Source organism: Staurois parvus, unplaced genomic scaffold (genome assembly GCF_062004578.1).
Source record: "Staurois parvus isolate SC_StPar_1 unplaced genomic scaffold, SC_StPar_1.0 ptg000350l, whole genome shotgun sequence".
In the NCBI taxonomy this organism is placed as follows: domain Eukaryota; kingdom Metazoa; phylum Chordata; class Amphibia; order Anura; family Ranidae; genus Staurois; species Staurois parvus.
In genome coordinates, this window is record NW_028318146.1 from 5,503,674 (window position 1) to 5,523,217 (window position 19,544).

General features: G+C 42.2%; 1 protein-coding gene across 1 annotated transcript in view; it reads left to right on the top strand.

Moving 5' to 3' along the window:
* Positions 1-13,525, top strand: part of LOC149456733 (catalase-like) — a 73,848-nt gene extending 60,323 nt beyond the window's left edge. Inside the window, exons 10-13 of the mRNA XM_089684625.1 lie at positions 3,320-3,450; positions 5,473-5,580; positions 7,556-7,636; positions 11,140-13,525. Coding sequence (XP_089540751.1) covers positions 3,320-3,450; positions 5,473-5,580; positions 7,556-7,636; positions 11,140-11,196 — 377 coding nt within the window. The 3' untranslated portion in view covers positions 11,197-13,525. The remainder of the gene's footprint in view (positions 1-3,319; positions 3,451-5,472; positions 5,581-7,555; positions 7,637-11,139) is intronic.
* Positions 13,526-19,544: the final 6,019 nt, after the last annotated feature.

Genomic DNA, 19,544 nt, shown 5'->3' on the forward strand with positions numbered 1-19,544 from the left:
GGGGAGTGGGGGAGCAGTCCGTAAAGTGGAACTTCCCCTTTTGGTTGGAGCTTTGCTTTTAAATCCCACTGAAATGCTAATACCTAAAAACTATCTAAATTACTAAAAATGAACTTCTCTTATTTGCTCCGTTTTGGTCTGTTAGATGTGCCATTGAAAATGTTTCATTATATCTGGGCCGTAAGTGCAAAAAAAGACCTGTTTGGTCCTGCCAGAAATCTGTTATCACTTTTGTTCTGAGGACTACAGAACTCTGCTTATATATGGTATAAACAAGAAGACAGGGAGAGGCTCCAGCTAGTGCTGTTAAAGCTCAGTTTTTACCTCCAGGCACTGCTGAAGTGCACCAGTAGGTCACTCTGACTTTTTTGTATATAATTTGACCTATCCTCTAGTGCTTACCTGTTTTCAAGGCAGAAGAGTTTATTCTCAAACATACTCATTGCAGATGTATTGCTGTCTGTTACATACCTACAGTTTGAGATATCAGATTCAGGGCTAAAACTTCTAAAAGCCAAAGGTCGGACTCAAATTGGCCCTAAAAAGGTTGAATTTCATTTTGTTGTGACATATATAGTCTTATAGGGAGCAAGGAGAACTGACTCTTGATCACATGATCACTGTGATGATCTGTGATTGGCCATTACAGTTGTAGCACAAACCTCTGATGGGCCCCACAGATTTGCCCCAGGTTCCCTTCCCAACTGAGTGCAAAGTGGCTAGGAACTCGGCAGCATTAACAGTCTCACGACTTAAGTACCAAACAAAAAATGTCTTGAGATTTAATGCTCATTGAACTTGGATAGGGAGCAGGGTGAGCTGTAGGATACTCCAAATTTTAGCAATGTAGTAGAGGACACGCTCTGCCTTGACTGTCAGTCAAGAGGGGAATTTTCCTGTGTTTGGAGTTGCTTGTTGTTGACTGTTCTTCAGGATGAGTCCAAACTCAGCAACTCTGAAGTGGTCACTATAATCTCTCACTCTTCATGTGCTTGGAAACATCCTTCCAACACCAGCCAGAGATGTCTCCTGTGAGCTCCCAGGCCAGATCTTCAGTGATTTCCCCCCCCCTCCTTTAGCTTGGCTCCAACTTCTCTGACAATCGGCCCCGAGCTATCCCTGAGCTGAGACCTCGATGAACTCTTGCAGACTTCAACTAATCAGGCCGGGTCTTCTCCTCCTGAACAAGAACTCTGTGCTCTAGACCCCAGACCATTTATGCACCCTTCAGCCACTTACTGGGAATTCTCTCCCCAAGGAATTGGCTGAGACCACATAAATATTGAGACCCAAGGCCTCTTCAAGCCCACTACATTCTGTAATCCACTAGAAGGCAGGGGGAAGTAATTGAGCCTGCAGTCAGCAAGACCCAGAACAACCAAAAATGTCCTTTCTCCTCTTAAATGGAGAAAAAGGTACATTGTATCCTAAAAGGCATATATTACAAACATAAAAGTTGTGGTAAAATAGCTAGATCAGGGTTTGGGTCAATCGTCAGGGTCAGTATGCTTTAGGTGGGATAAAAAGACTTTTTTTTTTTTTTTTTTTTTTTTTTTTTAATTTAGTGTCAGTGTATTTTTGGTAGGAGAAAAAAATAAAATGTTTTCTGGGTCCTACTACAGGTACAAAAACTAATATACACATACACTATATTGCCAAAAGTATTTGGGACACCCTCCAAATCATTGGATTCAGGTGTTCCAATCACCTCCTTGGCCACAGGTGTATACAATCAAGCCCCTAGGCATGCATGTCTGCTTCTTCAGACATTTGTGAAAGAATGGGTCGCTCTCAGGGGCTCAGTGAATTCAAGGGTGGCACCGTGATAGGTTGAAATCTGTGCAATAAGTCCATCCGTGACATTTCCTGGCTACTAAATATTCCACGGTTAACTGTTAGAGGGATTATAACAAAGTAGAAGCAACTGGGAACAAAAGCAACTCAGCCACCAAGTGGTAGGCCACGTAAAATGACAGGGCGGGGTCAGTGCATGCTGAAGCGCACAGTGCGCAGAAGTCGCCAACTGTCTGTAGTCAATAGCTAAAGACCTCCAAAAATTTCGTGTGGCCTTCAGATTAGCACAACCGTGCGTAGAGAGCTTCATGGAATGGGTTTCCATGGCTGAGCAGCTGCATCCAAGCCTTACATCACCAATTACAATGCAGTGTTGGATGCAGTGGTGTAAAGCACACCACCACTGGACTCTAGAGCAGTGGAGACGTGTTCTCTGGAGTGAGGAATCACATTTCTCTGTCTGGCAATCCGATGGACGTGTCTGGGTTTTGCGGTTGCCAGGAGAATGGTACTTGTTTCACTGCATTGTGCCAAGTGTAAAGTTTGGTGGAGGGGGGATTATGGTGTGGGGTTGTTTCTCAGGGGTTGGGCTTGGCCCCCTAGTTCCAGTGAAGGGAACTCCTTAAGGCGTCAGCATACCAAGACATTTTGGATGTTTTCATGCTCCCAACTTTGTGGGAAAAGTTTGGGGATGGCCCCTTCCTGGTCCAACATGACTGAGCACCAGTGCACAAAGCAAGGTCCATAAAGACATGGATGAGAGAGTTTAGTGTAGGGGAACTTGACTGGCCGGCACAGAGTTATGACCTCAACCCCATAGAACACCTTAGAGCGGAGACTGCGAGCCAGGCCTTCTTATCCGACATCAGTGCCTGACTTCACAAATGTGCTTCTGGAAGAATGGTCAAACCTTCCCATAGACACCCTCCTAAACCTTGTGGGCGGCCTTCCCAGAAGAGTTGAAGCTGATATAGTTGCAAAGGGCGGGGCCAACTCATTATTGAACCCTACGGACTAAGACTGGGATGCTATTAAAGTTTATGTGTGTGTAAAGGCAGGTGCCTCAATACTTTTGGCAATATAGTGTATGTGATATAGCAGGAGTAGGCAAATTTTGTTTTTGGGTTGTTCTTTAGTGGTTGGACATAGTAATGGAAAGAAATATACAGCTACATTTCAGAAATTTTTTTTTAATTATTTTGGTCCAGTTTTAATTTGATGATAAAAAAAATCAGGAGATATCCAATACCATTTACTACCAAATGAAAGCCTAATTTTGTCCTGAAAAAAACCCAAGGTATTATCCACCGGGACACACTTTTTATTTAACAGTCCATTAATGAAGGAGTTAAATAGCAGATATTCAGGAAACAAGTACATCCTACCCACATGTGAGATGCTTTTTGAAATCTGACAGCTGCAGGGAACTGAAAGCTAACTGAACTGCCTTTCTAATAGCTGTGATGTTACTTGGCTATTAGTTTTTCTGGTTGATTTGACTTGTTTTCTGGAATTGCTTTTTAAGGAAATGCACCAAACTACTATCCGAACAGCTTTGGGGGCCCCGAAGACTCCAGAGAGTTTCTACAGACCCCTTTTCGTATATCTGGGGATGTCGCAAGGTACGATGACTGCAATGAAGATAATGTAACCCAGGTAATATTTACCTCATTAATATTGATAAAATACTTTTCTCCCTCGTCAAAGGTTTATTTCCTATTTAGTGTCTTCAAGCCATGAACTGAACTTAAGGATCTTGTTTCACCCCCAGTATTCCTAAAGCAAAAAAGAAAACTCTACTGTTTGATTCTAAATTACAAAATAAATGCAGCTAATTTAATCATTGAAAAAATGAGCCCTGCTCCTAAATCTAGACGAGCTATCTTCTCCTGGCAGATCAAGGTACAAAGTCCTGATTATTCATGGAACAACATAAATTACCGTGGTCAATATTCAGCAAATGAGTCCTGCCCCTGAATAATGGGGAATAAAAAAACTCTGTCCTGATTAATGATGGAACAAATTATACCTTTAACTTATTAACTATAGAGCCCTGCACCTGAATAATCAATCAAAATAAGCCATGGTCCTCTGATTATTTTTGAAAGAAAATAAGACCCACCCCTGATCTGATTAAATACTAAAGAAGACATAGCTTCCCCTTATTGATTATCCAACAAAATAGCACTTCTCAATAATCAATGAACAAAATAAACCTTGCTGCTGATTAATCAAAGAACAAAATAAGCCCTGCCACTGATGAGTCATGGAAGAAAATAAGCCCCACCCCCACTGAATTACTATACAAAATAAGCCCTGCTACTTGTTGTTTATTGGGAAAAAATACATCTTGCCTTTAATATGTATCAAAAAAATACCTCCTGTCTTTGAATAATCAGGGAACAAATAAGCCATAATCCTGATTAAAAAATAAACAAATCAATTTCATGGGTTTATTTATTTATTTATTTTTTGCCACTGTACAATTATAGGAGAATTTATGGCCAAAGCTCTTTTGTCTATACTTCTCCCGTGGGTCACAGGAGTGCACTGAGTTCTGTGTTCTTGTGACCCATATTCAGCCAATGGCAAAAGATTTATGACCCACATTAATTTCTGCCCTTTGGTAATTATTCAGCTAGGAATTTCAACTATAAACGTGACCAAACCACAGCGCAAAAAAATGACATAGAATATTCATAATAAATTCCATCAAGTGAAACAAATATGTGAAAATATAATTATATATATATATATATATATATATATATATATATATCACAGTGGGGATCGAAAGTTTGGGCACCCCAGCTAAAAATTTGTATTAATGTGCATAAAGAAGCCAAGGAAAGATGGAAAAATCTCCAAAAGGCATCAAATTACAGATTAGACATTCTTATGATATGTCAACAAAAGTTAGATTTTATTTCCATCATTTACACTTTCAAAATAACAGAAAACAAAAAAATGGCGTCTGCAAAAGTTTGGGCACCCTGCAGAGTTAATATCTTGTACTGCCCCCTTTGGCAAGTATCACAGCTTGTAAACGCTTTTTGTAGCTAGCCGAGTCTTTCGATTCTTGTTTGAGGTATCTTTGCCCATTCTTCCTTACAAAAGTCTTCCAGTTCTTTGAGATTTCTGGGCTGTCTGTCACGCACTGCTCTTTTAAAGTCTATCCATAGATTTTCAATTATGTTGAGGTCAGGAGATTGTGAAGGCCATGGCAAAACCTTCAGTTTACGCCTCTTGATGTAATCCCCCGTGGATTTCAAGGTGTGCCCCGAGTAACTGTTGAAAAAGTAGCCTCACCCCTGATTAATAATGGAGAAAAGTAAGCCCTGCCTCTGATTTAGTTATGGAACGGAAAAGGCCCTGCCCCTGCTTAACCATGGAACAAAATAATCCATTCCCTTTGCTAGAGCAAGGCAGACTAAACTCCCAACCATCGTGGGTCACGAGGAACACTCTCCATGTTCCTTAGTAGAACCATAAATAATTATATTCATTATCAGCGTAAATGTAGGCGTGCACATATGCAAAATCCGTATCCGTTTTGACCACGTTCCATGTTATCCATGTACTCTTCTTTATAATATAGATATGTATCAATAATAGGACTGTAAACTAGACTTGACCCTGCTGTACTGTAATCCGTCTCTGCCATGGTTCTTTACCCAGGTACGAACATTCTATCTTACTGTTTTGGATGCAGCTGAGCGACAGACGCTGTGTCAGAATATTGCAAAGAGTCTGGCACGTGCCCAACCCTTCATTCAGAAGAGAGCGGTGAGTTATTATTGCCTTATTTGTAGTAGTGCACAGAAACGAAAATTCTGGTGCTGAAACTGAATATTCTAATTGTACTTGGCCGAAAACCGAAATGTGCAGTTTTAAAAAAAAAATAAAAAAAAATATATATATATATATTTATTTTTATTTTTTTTAGCAGCCCCTATTTTTCTTATGTGTCCATGTACACGATGTCGTTTGCAGTCATCGGGTGTTTGTTTTGTTTGTGTTTTTTTTGTTTGTTTTTTTATGCACCAAACTTGCGTTCAGGAGTAGATTTTATCAGCGTTTTCAAACGCTTGTAAATGCAGCCAACTGCTTTCTTAAGTGTTTGGAAATGGAAGAGTTAAAAAAAATTTTTAAATGCAGATGCTGTCCAGAGCCTTTTTTTCATCATGAAAAATGCATGCAAAGCGTTTTCCCGGTACTCAAATGGACCTGGTACACCATACTTTGAGGTTTCGCATGAAATAAAATGTTAGACGCTGCTGCAATAATTTCTGCACAGAAATGAGCCGGAACACATCCAAACACCACAAAAAAAAAGACAGCTAATTTCAACAAATACTGATCTCTCTGCTTCTACTCTCTTTCTCTCAAAATGTCTGAAATAGTAAAATTTTTACTGTTTTTCAGTGCATTCTGGGCACTGGGAAGGTCACCTGAGGTTCTCTTTAAAAAAAAGCTTCTAAATGTAAACGCGGTATGCAAACGTGGCTAAACTGACGTTTTTTAACCTGCATTTTCCAGCAGTCAGTTTCCATCGTTCAGAAGTGTCCCGTGTACATGGAGCCTCACTCTGCTATATACCGCCTTTTAGCAAACGTTCCATATAGACAGGAATTTTTAGTTCACACACATTGCAATACATGTTTAACCACTTCCCTACTAGGCACTTTTACCCCCTTCCTGCCCAGGTCAGTTTTCAGCTTTCAGCGCTGTTGCACTTTGAATGACACATGCGGGGTCATGCAACACTGCTCCCATATGAAATGTTTATCGTTTTTCACACACAGAGATTTCTTTTGGTGGTATTTGATCACCACTGGGGTTTTTTTTTGCACTATAAATAAAAAAAAAAAAAGCAAAAATAAAAAAAGGTTTTCTTTGTTTCTATTATAATATTTTGCAAACAGGTAATTTTTCTACTTCACTGATGTGTGTTGTTGAGGCTGCACTGATAGGCAGCACTGTTGAGGCGGTAATGGTGGGCATTGATGAGGAGGTACTGATGATGCTGCACTGATTGGTGGGCATTGATAGGCTGTATGATGGGCACTAATAGGTATTACTGAAGGGCACTGACTGGTGGCACTGATAGGTGGCACTTTTGGGGCTGCACTGATCAGTGCAGATGTCTTCTTTGACAGTTGCCGGTTATCGGCAGTGATCAGCTGTGATTGGATGCAGCTGATCACGTGGTAAAAGGCCACTGTAATTGGTGTTTTACCATGTCATGTGATTAGCTGTGTCCAAAGGACACAGCGATCAGACAATGCTGGATGCACGCCACTGGGGGCATGCGAGGGGGGGGGGGTCACATTCTGGGAGGATGCCATGATGCCCTCTCAGAAGTGGACGACCGCTCTGTTGCCATCATTTGGCTATAGCGCGGTAGGAAAGTGGTTAAGCCGGCCAACTGTGTCAAAGTAATCCCTCTCTGGCCAGTCCCTACTCTGCTCAGCAAATTGCAAATACTATGGGAAGATATCCCTTCACTTTCAGTGATCTGTGATACCTGCCAAATACACAGAAAGGAGAGAGATTTTCCCTCTTTCTGTTTTGCCTGTCACCCAACAAATAGACAGGAAGTAAAGAGAAATCTCCAGCATGGGAACAGAAGCAATAACACAATGTTGATAGGGATTCTAATCATTGTTTACTACTCAAAAGTAAAAAAAAAGTTTTGGTTGGAGTTGGGCTTTACTATATCTATTGTACAACTAAAAGGCACTCTGTATATGATTCCCAGGTAAAGAATTTCACTGATGTGCACCCCGACTTTGGAGCCCGAGTCTTGTCTGAACTTGAAAACCTCGGAGCAGGAAAACAGGTAAAAAACTAGAGAGATAATAGAGTTAGAATGGCAATGTACAGCAGATCCCAGGAGCTCTGAGGAACCCTCTGGTCCTCATGTATGAAAGGGTTGTAGAATGGGGCTAACATCTTACATTAGGGTTCCCCAACCAGTGGCTTGGGAGCCAAATGTAAGCGTTTTGTAGTTTGAAGCTCATCGCTCCAAAACCCTCAACATACAAACTCCCATGGTTTTAAATGGTGGCCGTTCATATATGACCACTCAGGCACATGTAGCTTCATGTCTGAGGCTCTAAAAGGTACATGAGCTACTTATGAAGCGGATTTAGGCATTTCGACCTTATAGATTTCAATGCCTGTAAATGTGTGAAATGGGAGTAAATCTATAATTTTTTGCTCCTAGAACTGGTCTCCTCTCCCCACTGCTTTCCATTGGCTAAAATAGAAATGCCTAAAGCATGAATACACATGTAAATGCTTGAAATATACATCTACAATGCTCCTTTACACATCCAAAAATGCTCAAATGAAATCCTCAAAAATTGCTCATCTCAGGTGTGAATCCAGCCTTAGGGTGTAGGTCAGTGATGGTTAACTGAGGGGGTCTCATGTGTGTCTCTTGATATCACCAAAGGGCTGCACATCATATTTGGTTAATGTAATACTAAATAAAGACTGCAGACATGCAACGTGAGATGGTCAGAGACTGTGAACTCTATAGGATTTGTTGGCGACATGCTTCAGGATCAGTCATAAACTGTAAACACATTACATGAGATGATTAGAGATTACTGCTATTATAGCACCTTTACAAATCATGAGTATGTCTTTGTATGTAACAAGCTGGTCCAAACGAACTATTTACTTCACTATTTCATCTTCACTAAAAGCTGGCGATCAGCATTACACTCAAACTATGATCTTACTCAAGGCATAAAAACTTTGCAGTCACTTACTGTAGATATAAAAACCAAACCTGAATTGTGGACTCAACGATCATTGCGTTCACAATTCAGATTTTTTATTTGGTGTAGATATAAGCATGTCCAGTCTCCAATATCCCCTTTAGCATATCTGCAGTCTCTGACCATCTCTCCTATTGCATGCCTGCAGTCTCTGACCATCTCTCTTGTAGCATGCCTGCAGTCTCTGACCATCTCTCTTGTAGCATGCCTGCAGTCTCTGACCATCTCTCTTGTAGCATGCCTGCAGTCTCTGACCATCTCTCTTGTAGCATGCCTGCAGTCTCTGACCATCTCTCTTGTAGCATGCCTGCAGTCTCTGACCATCTCTCTTGTAGCATGCCTGCAGTCTCTGACCATCTCTCCTTTTGCATGCCTGCAGTCTCTGACCATCTCTCCTTTTGCATGCCTGCAGTCTCTGACCATCTCTCCTTTTGCATGCCTGCAGTCTCTGACCATCTCTCCTTTTGCATGCCTGCAGTCTCTGACCATCTCTTGTAGCATGCCTGCAGTCTCTGACCATCTCTTGTAGCATGTCTGCAGTCTCTGACCATCTCTTGTAGCATGTCTGCAGTCTCTGACCATCTCTTGTAGCATGTCTGCAGTCTCTGACCATCTCTTGTAGCATGTCTGCAGTCTCTGACCATCTCTTGTAGCATGTCTGCAGTCTCTGACCATCTCTTGTAGCATGTCTGCAGTCTCTGACCATCTCTTGTAGCATGTCTGCAGTCTCTGGCCATCTCTTGTAGCATGTCTGCAGTCTCTGGCCATCTCTTGTAGCATGTCTGCAGTCTCTGACCATCTCTTGTAGCATGTCTGCAGTCTCTGGCCATCTCTTGTAGCATGTCTGCAGTCTCTGACCATCTCTCCTGTATCACGCCTGCAGTCTCTGACCATCTCTCCTGTATCACGCCTGCAGTCTCTGACCATCTCTCTTGTAGCATGCCTGCAGTCTCTGACCATCTCTCCTGTACCATGTCTGCAGTCTCTGACCATCTCTCGTGTAGAATGTCTGCAGTCTCTGACCATCTCTCCTGTATCACGCCTGCAGTCTCTGACCATCTCTCTTGTAGCATGCCTGCAGTCTCTGACCATCTCTCCTGTACCATGTCTGCAGTCTCTGACCATCTCTCGTGTAGAATGTCTGCAGTCTCTGACCATCTCTCCTGTATCACGTCTGCAGTCTCTGACCATCTCTTGTAGCATGTCTGCAGTCTCTGACCATCTCTCTTGTAGCATGTCTGCAGTCTCTGACCATCTCTCTTGTAGCATGCCTGCAGTCTCTGACCATCTCTCCTGTTGCATGCCTGCAGTCTCTGACCATCTCTCCTGTTGCATGTCTGCAGAGGTGATACAGGAGAAGGTCAGAGACTGCAGACATGCAACAGGAGAGATGGTCAGAGACTGCAGACATGCAACAGGAGAGATGGTCAGAGACTGCAGACATGCAACAGGAGAGATGGTCAGAGACTGCAGAGGTGATACAGGAGGTCAGAGACTGCAGTCTCTGACCATCCCCCATTGCATTCCTGCAGTCTGACCGCTTTATTTAGCATTATATTTAGTAAAAACGAAAAAATTCAGCCCTTTGTTATCAAGAGCTGCATTTGAGGCCCCCCTATTTCATGGAAGTTGACCATCACAAGTCTAGAATGTCCCCACAGGAGGCACTATTCATATGACGAAGAAAAAACTGATCACCTGCCCAGGTCTATAACTGGCTTTTTAAACAGTGAACATGGGGGGCTGTCACTACGTGAGAAAATTTCCAAATAAGTAAAAATATCCAGTTCAACTTGCCAGCCTACCCCAATCTAATATCGGCTTTTATTGGCAAGGAACAAGGAAGGATATGTACATCTTATCAACAAGGGGGATAAGAAAAGCCAGTTCAAACTGTCAGCCAGTTAGCTAACTATCAAAAACCAAATTAACCTGTCTGGAAACATGCATTTAAAAACAGGGGTTTAGTTAGCACACATTTGCAAATACATACGTAAGCCACAGAGCCGCGTCACGGCACCCTGAGTATCTGTGGTCCTAACTCTACAAGTCTAAAGAGTCCTCACAGTGGAGGCACATGCATTTAAATGGATAGAAACAAGGGCAATCTCTGACCATCTCTCCTGTTGCATGCCTGCAGTCTCTGACCATCTCTCCTGTTGCATGCCTGCAGTCTCTGACCATCTCTCCTGTTGCATGTCTGCAGAGGTGATACAGGAGAAGGTCAGAGACTGCAGACATGCAACAGGAGAGATGGTCAGAGACTGCAGAGGTGATACAGGAGGTCAGAGACTGCAGTCTCTGACCATCCCCCATTGCATTCCTGCAGTCTGACCGCTTTATTTAGCATTATATTTAGTAAAAACGAAAAAATTCAGCCCTTTGTTATCAAGAGCTGCATTTGAGGCCCCCCTATTTCATGGAAGTTGACCATCACAAGTCTAGAATGTCCCCACAGGGGGCACTATTCATATACCCTCTACCCATCAAAGAAGTAAATGTGATATTCAATACTATAAACATGATGCTAATTTGTCCGTCTTCTCTTGTCCAGGGCAAACAAAAGCGGCAAGAACAGGCACCAGTACTGCGTCAGGTCAATCTCTTCTGAGATCATATGACAATAGAATGACTCCTTTCTTCTCAAAGTATATTTGTATATCTATAAATCATTATTTGAAGCTGAACTCCAGGAAGATATAATGATGTATTAACTATTACAGAGCACTAGTATGTGCCTTTTTTTTATATGTATTTTTGTAAAGCAGTGTAAGTACCTATATTTTTACTGGTATCCACTACCTACAACCCCTGTACAGCAGGGCTCAGACCGGGAGAGCAAGAAGCAGCACAAGGAGCCATTCAGTTGTGCTAGCAAGTCCAAGTAGCATGCTGACAGAGGGAGAAAGCAGAGTGATGGAGAGAAGCTCATCAGAATGCTTTTTTTTTTTTTATGGTCCAATCACAGGGTGGGTAGAAGACCTGTAAGTGACACTGCAGCAGAGAAAAATCAGATCTGCCCCTGTCTGGGCTGTGCTGTGTTGCAGAGCTGTGTGAATCTCTGGATTTGGGAAAGAAATTGAAATCCTTTGGGAGTTAAACGGCTTCTGAATATAAATGTCATCTACGTGTTAGGCTGTTTGCCCGGGATCCACCAACCACAGCACCACCTGCCTGGAGTTTGCATGTTCTCCCTGTGCCTGCATGGGTTTCCTCCAGGTACTTTGGTTTCCTTCCACACTCCAAAGACATGTTGGTAGGTTAACTACTCCTGTCTAAATTGTCCCAAATATGTGTATGTATGAATGTGAGTTAGGGACCTTAGATTGTACGCCCCTTGAGGGTTAGGGACTGATGTGAATGTACAATATATATACTGTATGTAAAGCACTGCGTAAATTGACAGCGCTATATAAGTACCTAAAATAAATAAATATCCTGGAGGTTCTCACTCACTGGTGCATAACATGAATCCATCTACTGTAGGTTTTCCTGCTTACAGTTGAGTAGGCAGCTTAAGGAGGGCAGCTTCCTTCGGTCCAGAGGTTCAGCAGGAAAAAACCTCCTCCTCTAATGATATTGTCTTTCACATACCAGCAATAACTCCCCATGGCAGATACAGTGAATAATATACCGGGGTTAGACAATAAAATGGAAACTCTACATGATTTGCAGGTGTGAAAGTGACACCATGTTTCATGTTGAAAGTGGAAGTGATGTAACACTTTTTTGCTTCTGCTGTGTGATGAGACCCCTAGTTAACAGTTGGGAAGCCTCACTTTCCTCATTCACTGCATGTGCTGCTAGTAATATGGAGACTATAGGGCAGCACAGTGGCTAAATGGCTAGCACGTCCGTCTGGCAGTACTAGGGTTGTTGGTTCAAATCCCAACCACGGCACCACCTGCCTGGAGTTCAGAGTGTGGGAGGAAACCCAGGCAGAACATGCAAAGACATGCTGGTAGATTGATTGGCTCCTGTCTAAATTGGCCCTAGTATGTGTATGTATGAATTGACGTTAGGGACCTTAGATTGTACACCCCTTGAGAGTTGGACAGATGTGAATTTACAAAATGTAAGTAAAGTACTGCATAAATTAATGGTGATATATAATGTATGTGAAGTACTGCATAAATTGATGGTGATATATAGATAGATATATATACTATAAATAAAATAAATGTCTGAGCTTCAAAGAAGGCAAATTGTTGGTGCCCCTGTGACTGAAGTTGCCAATTGGAAAACAGCTGCTGCAAAAGTGACTGCAAAGCTCAATCTCAGTCCCATGAAGACTGAGCTTTGCAGCAATTGTTTTCTTATTCCGGGTCACAATCCTGCGCAATGCCCTTTTTGTCTTTTGGTCAGTTGACCGTGTGGACCGCAGTTATGCTCATCTGATGAGGTTTTCCCAGAAACTGTATATGCCGTCATAACCTTTGATACTGTACCCCGCCACACGGCAAATAAATTGGCAACTTCAGTCACAGAGGCACCAGCTAAGCGGCGTCATCAATTTACCTTCTTTTGAAGCTCAGTAAGCTCTGACATGACTCCGTATTACTAGCGGCGAACGCAGTGAATGATGAAAGTGTGATGAGACACTTAGCGAACAGGTGGAAAGCCTCAATCATCTTTCACTACCAAATGACGGCTACAATGCTGCAAAGAATCTTTCAGACAGTCATTATCGTACTTTTTGCTTGAAAGTGTCTGCGGCTCAGAACGTTGAATTTCTTTGTGGAAAATGATTCGCTTTAACTTGATGCTGCCCATCTGCTTTGTACATAAATAATATGCTATTATCATGGTTCATACGCTCTCGAGGTGGATTGCACAAGGCATCTACAAAATTTGGATTGGAGTGCGCTACATTGTATGAAAAGTTGTAGTTACATAATAAATGTTTTCGTAAATAAATATGAGTGTGATTTGTAAATAAAGATGAGTGTGATTTGTTAACTCCAATGTCTTGAGATGAGAAAATCGAATAAATCCACATCAAACAATTCATGACTTTTATATCCTGGAGACCAACTCTGTGCCCTGACCTCTACATTGTATAACTCTCAACCAATGGTCACATCGCTTGAAGTGGTTGTAAACCTCAGACATGAAATATGAACACAGCATATCCCTCTAGAGCACGGGTGTCAAACTGGCGGTCCTCCAGCTGTTGCCAAACTACAAGTCCCATTAGGCATTGCAAGATTGACAGTTACAAGCATGATTCCCAAAGGTAGAGGCATGATGGGACTTGTAGTTTCGTAGCAGCTGGATGGCCACCCCTGTTCTAGAGTGTGTACTTGCCTCAATCCAGAGCACTAAGTGTAATTTCTGTCTGCTGCCTTGTTCCTCTGCTTTCTGCATGAATCATGTCTGACAATTTTTCTTGACACCAAGAGAAAAATGGTGGCATGGGAGGGAGCTCCAGCAGATTGCCAGCCTCAGCTCTGTTCCTGTGAGCTGTGTGGAGGGGAGGGGGTCTCCTCCCTCCAATCGGCTGTCAGAGCTGTAATCTCTGAGCTCTGCCATGTGCAATTTCAGCTCTCCGCCCTCTTTTTTTTTTCCTGAACTCTCACACAGCCTTTATCTGCAGTCTTCTATTCTCTAGGTCAATTCAAAGTGTGAAATTTATAAACGGGTACAACTTAGGGAGGAGGATTTGTTTCATTTCTGTGTATCCCCTGAGGCCAATCACTTCACTCGGTACAGGTAAGGGATAACAAACACTTTAACACATCACTGTACCAATTGTTCTACTCACAAATCACACAGCAACTGGAATAAACTGCTGCAGCCTCCTTCATACATACAAAACTTTATTATGCAAATGGTACAGAAATACTCCACGTATCTTTCTCTGATGTTTCTACAATTAACCCCCAGTAGAAGCATCAGGGAAGCAAGCAATGATGTCCACCTGTGCCATTTGTACACTTAAGATTTGCAGGCAGAGGAAGAAGCAGTGTATGGATCTTCATTTGTTCATATTGTAATGGAGAGATGATAGAGCCCAAAGCATAAGGGTGCTATCCTTTTTTTTTTTTTTTTTTTTTTTTATCACTTTTATTATCACAGGGAATGTAAATATCTCCTGTGATAGCAATAGGCAGTGATAGGTATTCTTTTCTGAGAAATCTGAGGTCTATTAGACTCTAGATATCTCCTCTGCCCTTTAAATCCTCTAATCTCACCAAGATCGGTGTGATCAGATGCTTTCCCAAATTTACAAATGAAGTGATGAAATGCTCATACCTTCCGATTTCTGAAGACTATAGAGATGATTGGCGCCATTCCGGTGTCCAATCGGCTCTATGGTCACAGCTGTGGAAATACCGGCTGCATTCTCAGGTTCCCCGATGACACGGGACTGCCCAAGAAAGTTGTGGAAGGCAGCGGGAGGGAGGGGGGGCATCTCCTCCCACTGCTTGTAAAAGCAATCCTTCAGCTAATTAGCCACTAGGATTGCTTTTACATGAAAGCCGATTGCCGAGTGAAAAAAATATACCAGGATGATGCCTGCAGTTGCATCGTCCTGGTATAACCACTCAAAGTCCAGTGATGTACCACTACGTAGCTGGTCCTTGTTGGGTATATACAGTGGGGATCGAAAGTTTGGGCACCCCAGCTAAAAATTTGTATTAATGTGCATAAAGAAGCCAAGGAAAGATGGAAAAATCTCCAAAAGGCATCAAATTACAGATTAGACATTCTTATAATATGTCAACAAAAGTTAGATTTTATTTCCATCATTTACACTTTCAAAATAACAGAAAACAAAAAAATGGCGTCTGCAAAAGTTTGGGCACCCTGCAGAGTTAATATCTTGTACTGCCCCCTTTGGTAAGTATCACAGCTTGTAAACGCTTTTTGTAGCCAGCCAAGAGTCTTTCAATTCTTGTTTGAGGTATCTTTGCCCATTCTTCCTTACAAAAGTCTTCCAGTTCTTTGAGATTTCTGGGCTGTCTGTCACGCACTGCTCTTTTAAGGTCTATCCATAGATTTTCAATTATGTTGAGGTCAGGAGATTGTGAAGGCCATGGCAAAACCTTCAGTTTACGCCTCTTGATGTAATCCCCCGTGGATTTCGAGGTGTGTTTAGGATCATTATCCATTTGTAGAAGCCATCCTCTCTTTAACTTCAGATTTTTCACAGATGGCATCAAGTTACCATCCAAAATTTGCTGAAATTTTATTGAATCCATTTTTCCTTCTACTCGTGAGATGTTCCCTGTGCCACTGGCTGCAACACAACCCCAAAGCATGATTGATCCAACCCCATGCTTAACAGTTGGACACAGGTTCTTTTCATTAAATTCTGTGCCCCTTCTTCCTCAAACGTACCTTTGCTCATTCCGGCTAAAAAGTTCAATTTTAACCTCATCGGTCCACAGAACTTGTTTCCAAAATGCATCAGGCTTGTCTATATGTTCATTTGCAAAGTTCAAACGATGATTTTTGTGGTGAGGACGTAGAAGAGGTTTTCTTCTGATGACTCTTCCATGAAGACCATATTTGTACAAGTATCTCTTTATAGTGGAATAGGGTACCACAACTCCAGTGTCTGCCAGATCTTTCTGGAGGGATCGTGCAGTCAAACGTGGGTTTTGAATTGTTTTTCCTCACAATCCTGTGAGCTGTTCTGTCTGATATTTTTCTTGGTCTTCCAGATCTTGCTTTAACTTCCACTGTTCCTGATGACTGCCATTTCTTAATTACATTCCGAACAGAGGATATTGACATCTGAAAACGCTTTGCTATCTTCTTATAGCCTTCTCCAGCTTTGTGAGCGTCAACTATTTTCAGTTTCAGTTTTCTAGACAACTGCTTAGAAGAACCCATGGTGCTGATTGTTGGGGCAAGGTCAGATGAGTCTGGGCATTTAAAACCTTTGAGATTGACATCACCTGGTCTTCCCAGACGATGATTGAAAACAATCCATGACACTGGCAGGTCTCAGCTTTGCAAAGGGGGCAGTGCATGCTATAAATTCTGCAGGGTGCCCAAACTTTTGCAGACGCCATTTTTTTTGTTTTCTGTTATTTTGAAAGTGTAAATGATGGAAATAAAATCTAACTTTTGTTGACATATTATAAGAATGTCTAATCTGTAATTTGATGCCTTTTGGAGATTTTTCCATCTTTCATTGGCTTCTTTATGCACATTAATACAAATTTTTAGCTGGGGCGCCCAAACTTTCGATCCCCACTGTATATATGTTCTTTTTTTATGCAGTCTGTGGGCTGAATGAAAAAAAAAAAAAGTGTGTGATATTCCCACCATTAGAATATACCGCCCTGCATCCACCCACTTGTAATGATGGGCACACATGAAATGTTTTTTTTTTTTTCTTCATTCAGCCTATGAGCACCAGCTTGTACTGCACTTATGGGACTCGCCACATCACCAAGTGATACTGCAGTGCTGGTATGTGAAAGACCATGATGTACTAGGCCGCTTGTGCTCGCCGGTTTACCAAAAGGTAGAGTGGCACTGGTATTGGCACTGTGCTGCATATGAAAATCATCATGCGATTGTAACATCTCAGCAACCTGCGAACGGGCATACTTGACCCTTAGCAGGAACCTCTACTCCCATTGTCTGAGCTATCTGTCAGGGTGCCGCTGCTGTCTACAGGTTCGTATTCTGAGCTGGATTCTGTCAGTGAGGCTTGCCCTTCGCTCTCATCTGACATACTCGGAATCCTGTAGGCCTCTTCACTAGTGTACCTTTCATTGGACATTTTGGACACTAAATGTATAGGTACCTAGTGTGACTCACAGGAAAAATAGCACCTGGCTGTCAGGGACTGCTTCAACAGCTACAAAAAAAAGTACCTGCTAGTGCTAGCAGAGATCAGGCCTGATCTTGCTAACCCTGTAGTTTTGTGTGCAATGTACCAAGTGACAGTGATCTACTGACACTACTTGCGGGTGGAGAAGAGGGAGGTTAAGTGTATGGGCTAAAAACGCAGGTGCTGGGGCTAATCCTGTTAACGCTGTGTTTTTGGGGTCACTATATTATTGTGAACGCTTGTATAGTTCTGATCTGATAAAAGATATTGATTGCAATGGAGGTTTATTGTGTATGTGAGCGTGTTCCTGGCAAATAAAGGGTTAAATGTGGTGGCGGGCAATCTGACACCATTTGGGAGAGACGCTAAAGGCTATCCGAAGTTACCTGTGACACTAATACAGGGATCAGTAAAAAAAAAATCTGTACACTGTACTGGTGAAAGGGCAGTGAAATGGTTAACTGGGGGTGATCAGGGGGTTAAATGTGACCTACCAGTGCTTTTACTGAAAAATTGTGCTGCTTGGATGTGGATCTGCTTTCTTCTTTCTCTGGAATGTGCTCCAGGGAGAGAAGATTGCATCATTTCCTGTGCCTGTGTAATGTAAACACAGGCACAGGTATCTGATTTGGTACAGCCGATCAGCAGATCCGGGTAAAACATCATTGGCTTGAACCTGCTGAGTGATAGGAGCTGTACCAAATCACAGCACCAGCGGGTGTGCACCCCCTGCATGTGAACACAACGGATGCGCAGATAACGTGTATATATACACAATTTTGCGCAGGGAGTCCGCCCTGTACAGTAAAACTGCTATAGGGTGGAGTTTAACTGGTTAAAGTAGGACTAAAGACAATTTTTTTTTTTTTCCCATCTTGGATAGCGTAAGGAAGGGTTATAACCCATCAGTTTTTTTTCCCTCATCTGTGTCTCATTGGGGAGATTTTCCATCTCTTTCTGTCCTATAGCCAAAACAGGAAGTGATAGAAAATTCCTTCAAAGTGAGGAAATCCCTGGTTGTAACCAGGGTCACCTGCGCTAATAGCCACAATTGAAGATTTCCCCTCTATTCCTGTTCTGGTGATAACTTAAAATTTTAGATTTTCTTCCGCTTTCACTCTCAGTGATAATGGTAAACAGAACAAACCTAGATGGTGAATATCCCTAATGAGGGCAGAGACAGCAAAAAAATGTACAGGTGTTCTAATCCCTCTCCACTCGATCCAAAACTAAAAAAAAAAGGTTTTGTCCTTACTTTAGTCCTCTCATTTGTGTTGTATGAAATCTATCCATCTCTCACTTCTTACTCCAACACACGTCAACTCTAAAGACCCATAGACAACGGCCATTCCACGTTGCTGCGGTTGAAGGTACAGGGTAACGTCTGACCATAGTTACATAGTTAGTCTGGCTGAAAAAAGACAAAAGTCCATGCAGTTCAGCCATAAAAAAAAAAAGTTATAATCCTACACCCACAGTTGATCCAGAGGAAGGCAAAAAAACCCAGCAAAGCATGATCCAAGTTGCTCCTGCTGGGAAAAAAATTCCTTCCTGATCCCCCGAGAGGCAATCCGGTATTCCCTGGATTTACCTATAAATGTTAGTATCCAGTTATATTCTGTGTATCTAAGAAAGAATCCAGGACTTTTTTGAAGCAATCCACTGAGCTGGCCAGAACCAACTCTTGAGGGAGTCTATTCCACATTCTCACAGCTCTTACTGTGAAGAAACATTTCCGTGTTTGGAGATTACATTTCTTTTCCTCCAGGCGTAAAGAGTGCCCCCTTGCCCTCTGTGATGACCTCAGGGTGAATAGCTCTACACCGAGTTCACTATATGGACCACCGATGTATTTATACATGGAGATCATATCCCCCCTTATGTATTATACATGGTGATCATATCCCCCCCTTATGTATTATACATGGTGATCAGATCTCCCCTTATGTATTATACATGGAGATCATATCCCCCCTTATGTATTATACATGGAGATCATATCCCCCTTATGTACTATACATGGAGATCATACCCCCCCCCCCCTTATGTATTATACATGGAGATCATATCCCCCTTATGTATTATACATGGAGATCATATCCCCCCTTATGTATTATACATGGAGATCATATCCCCCCTTATTTATTATACATGGCGATCATATC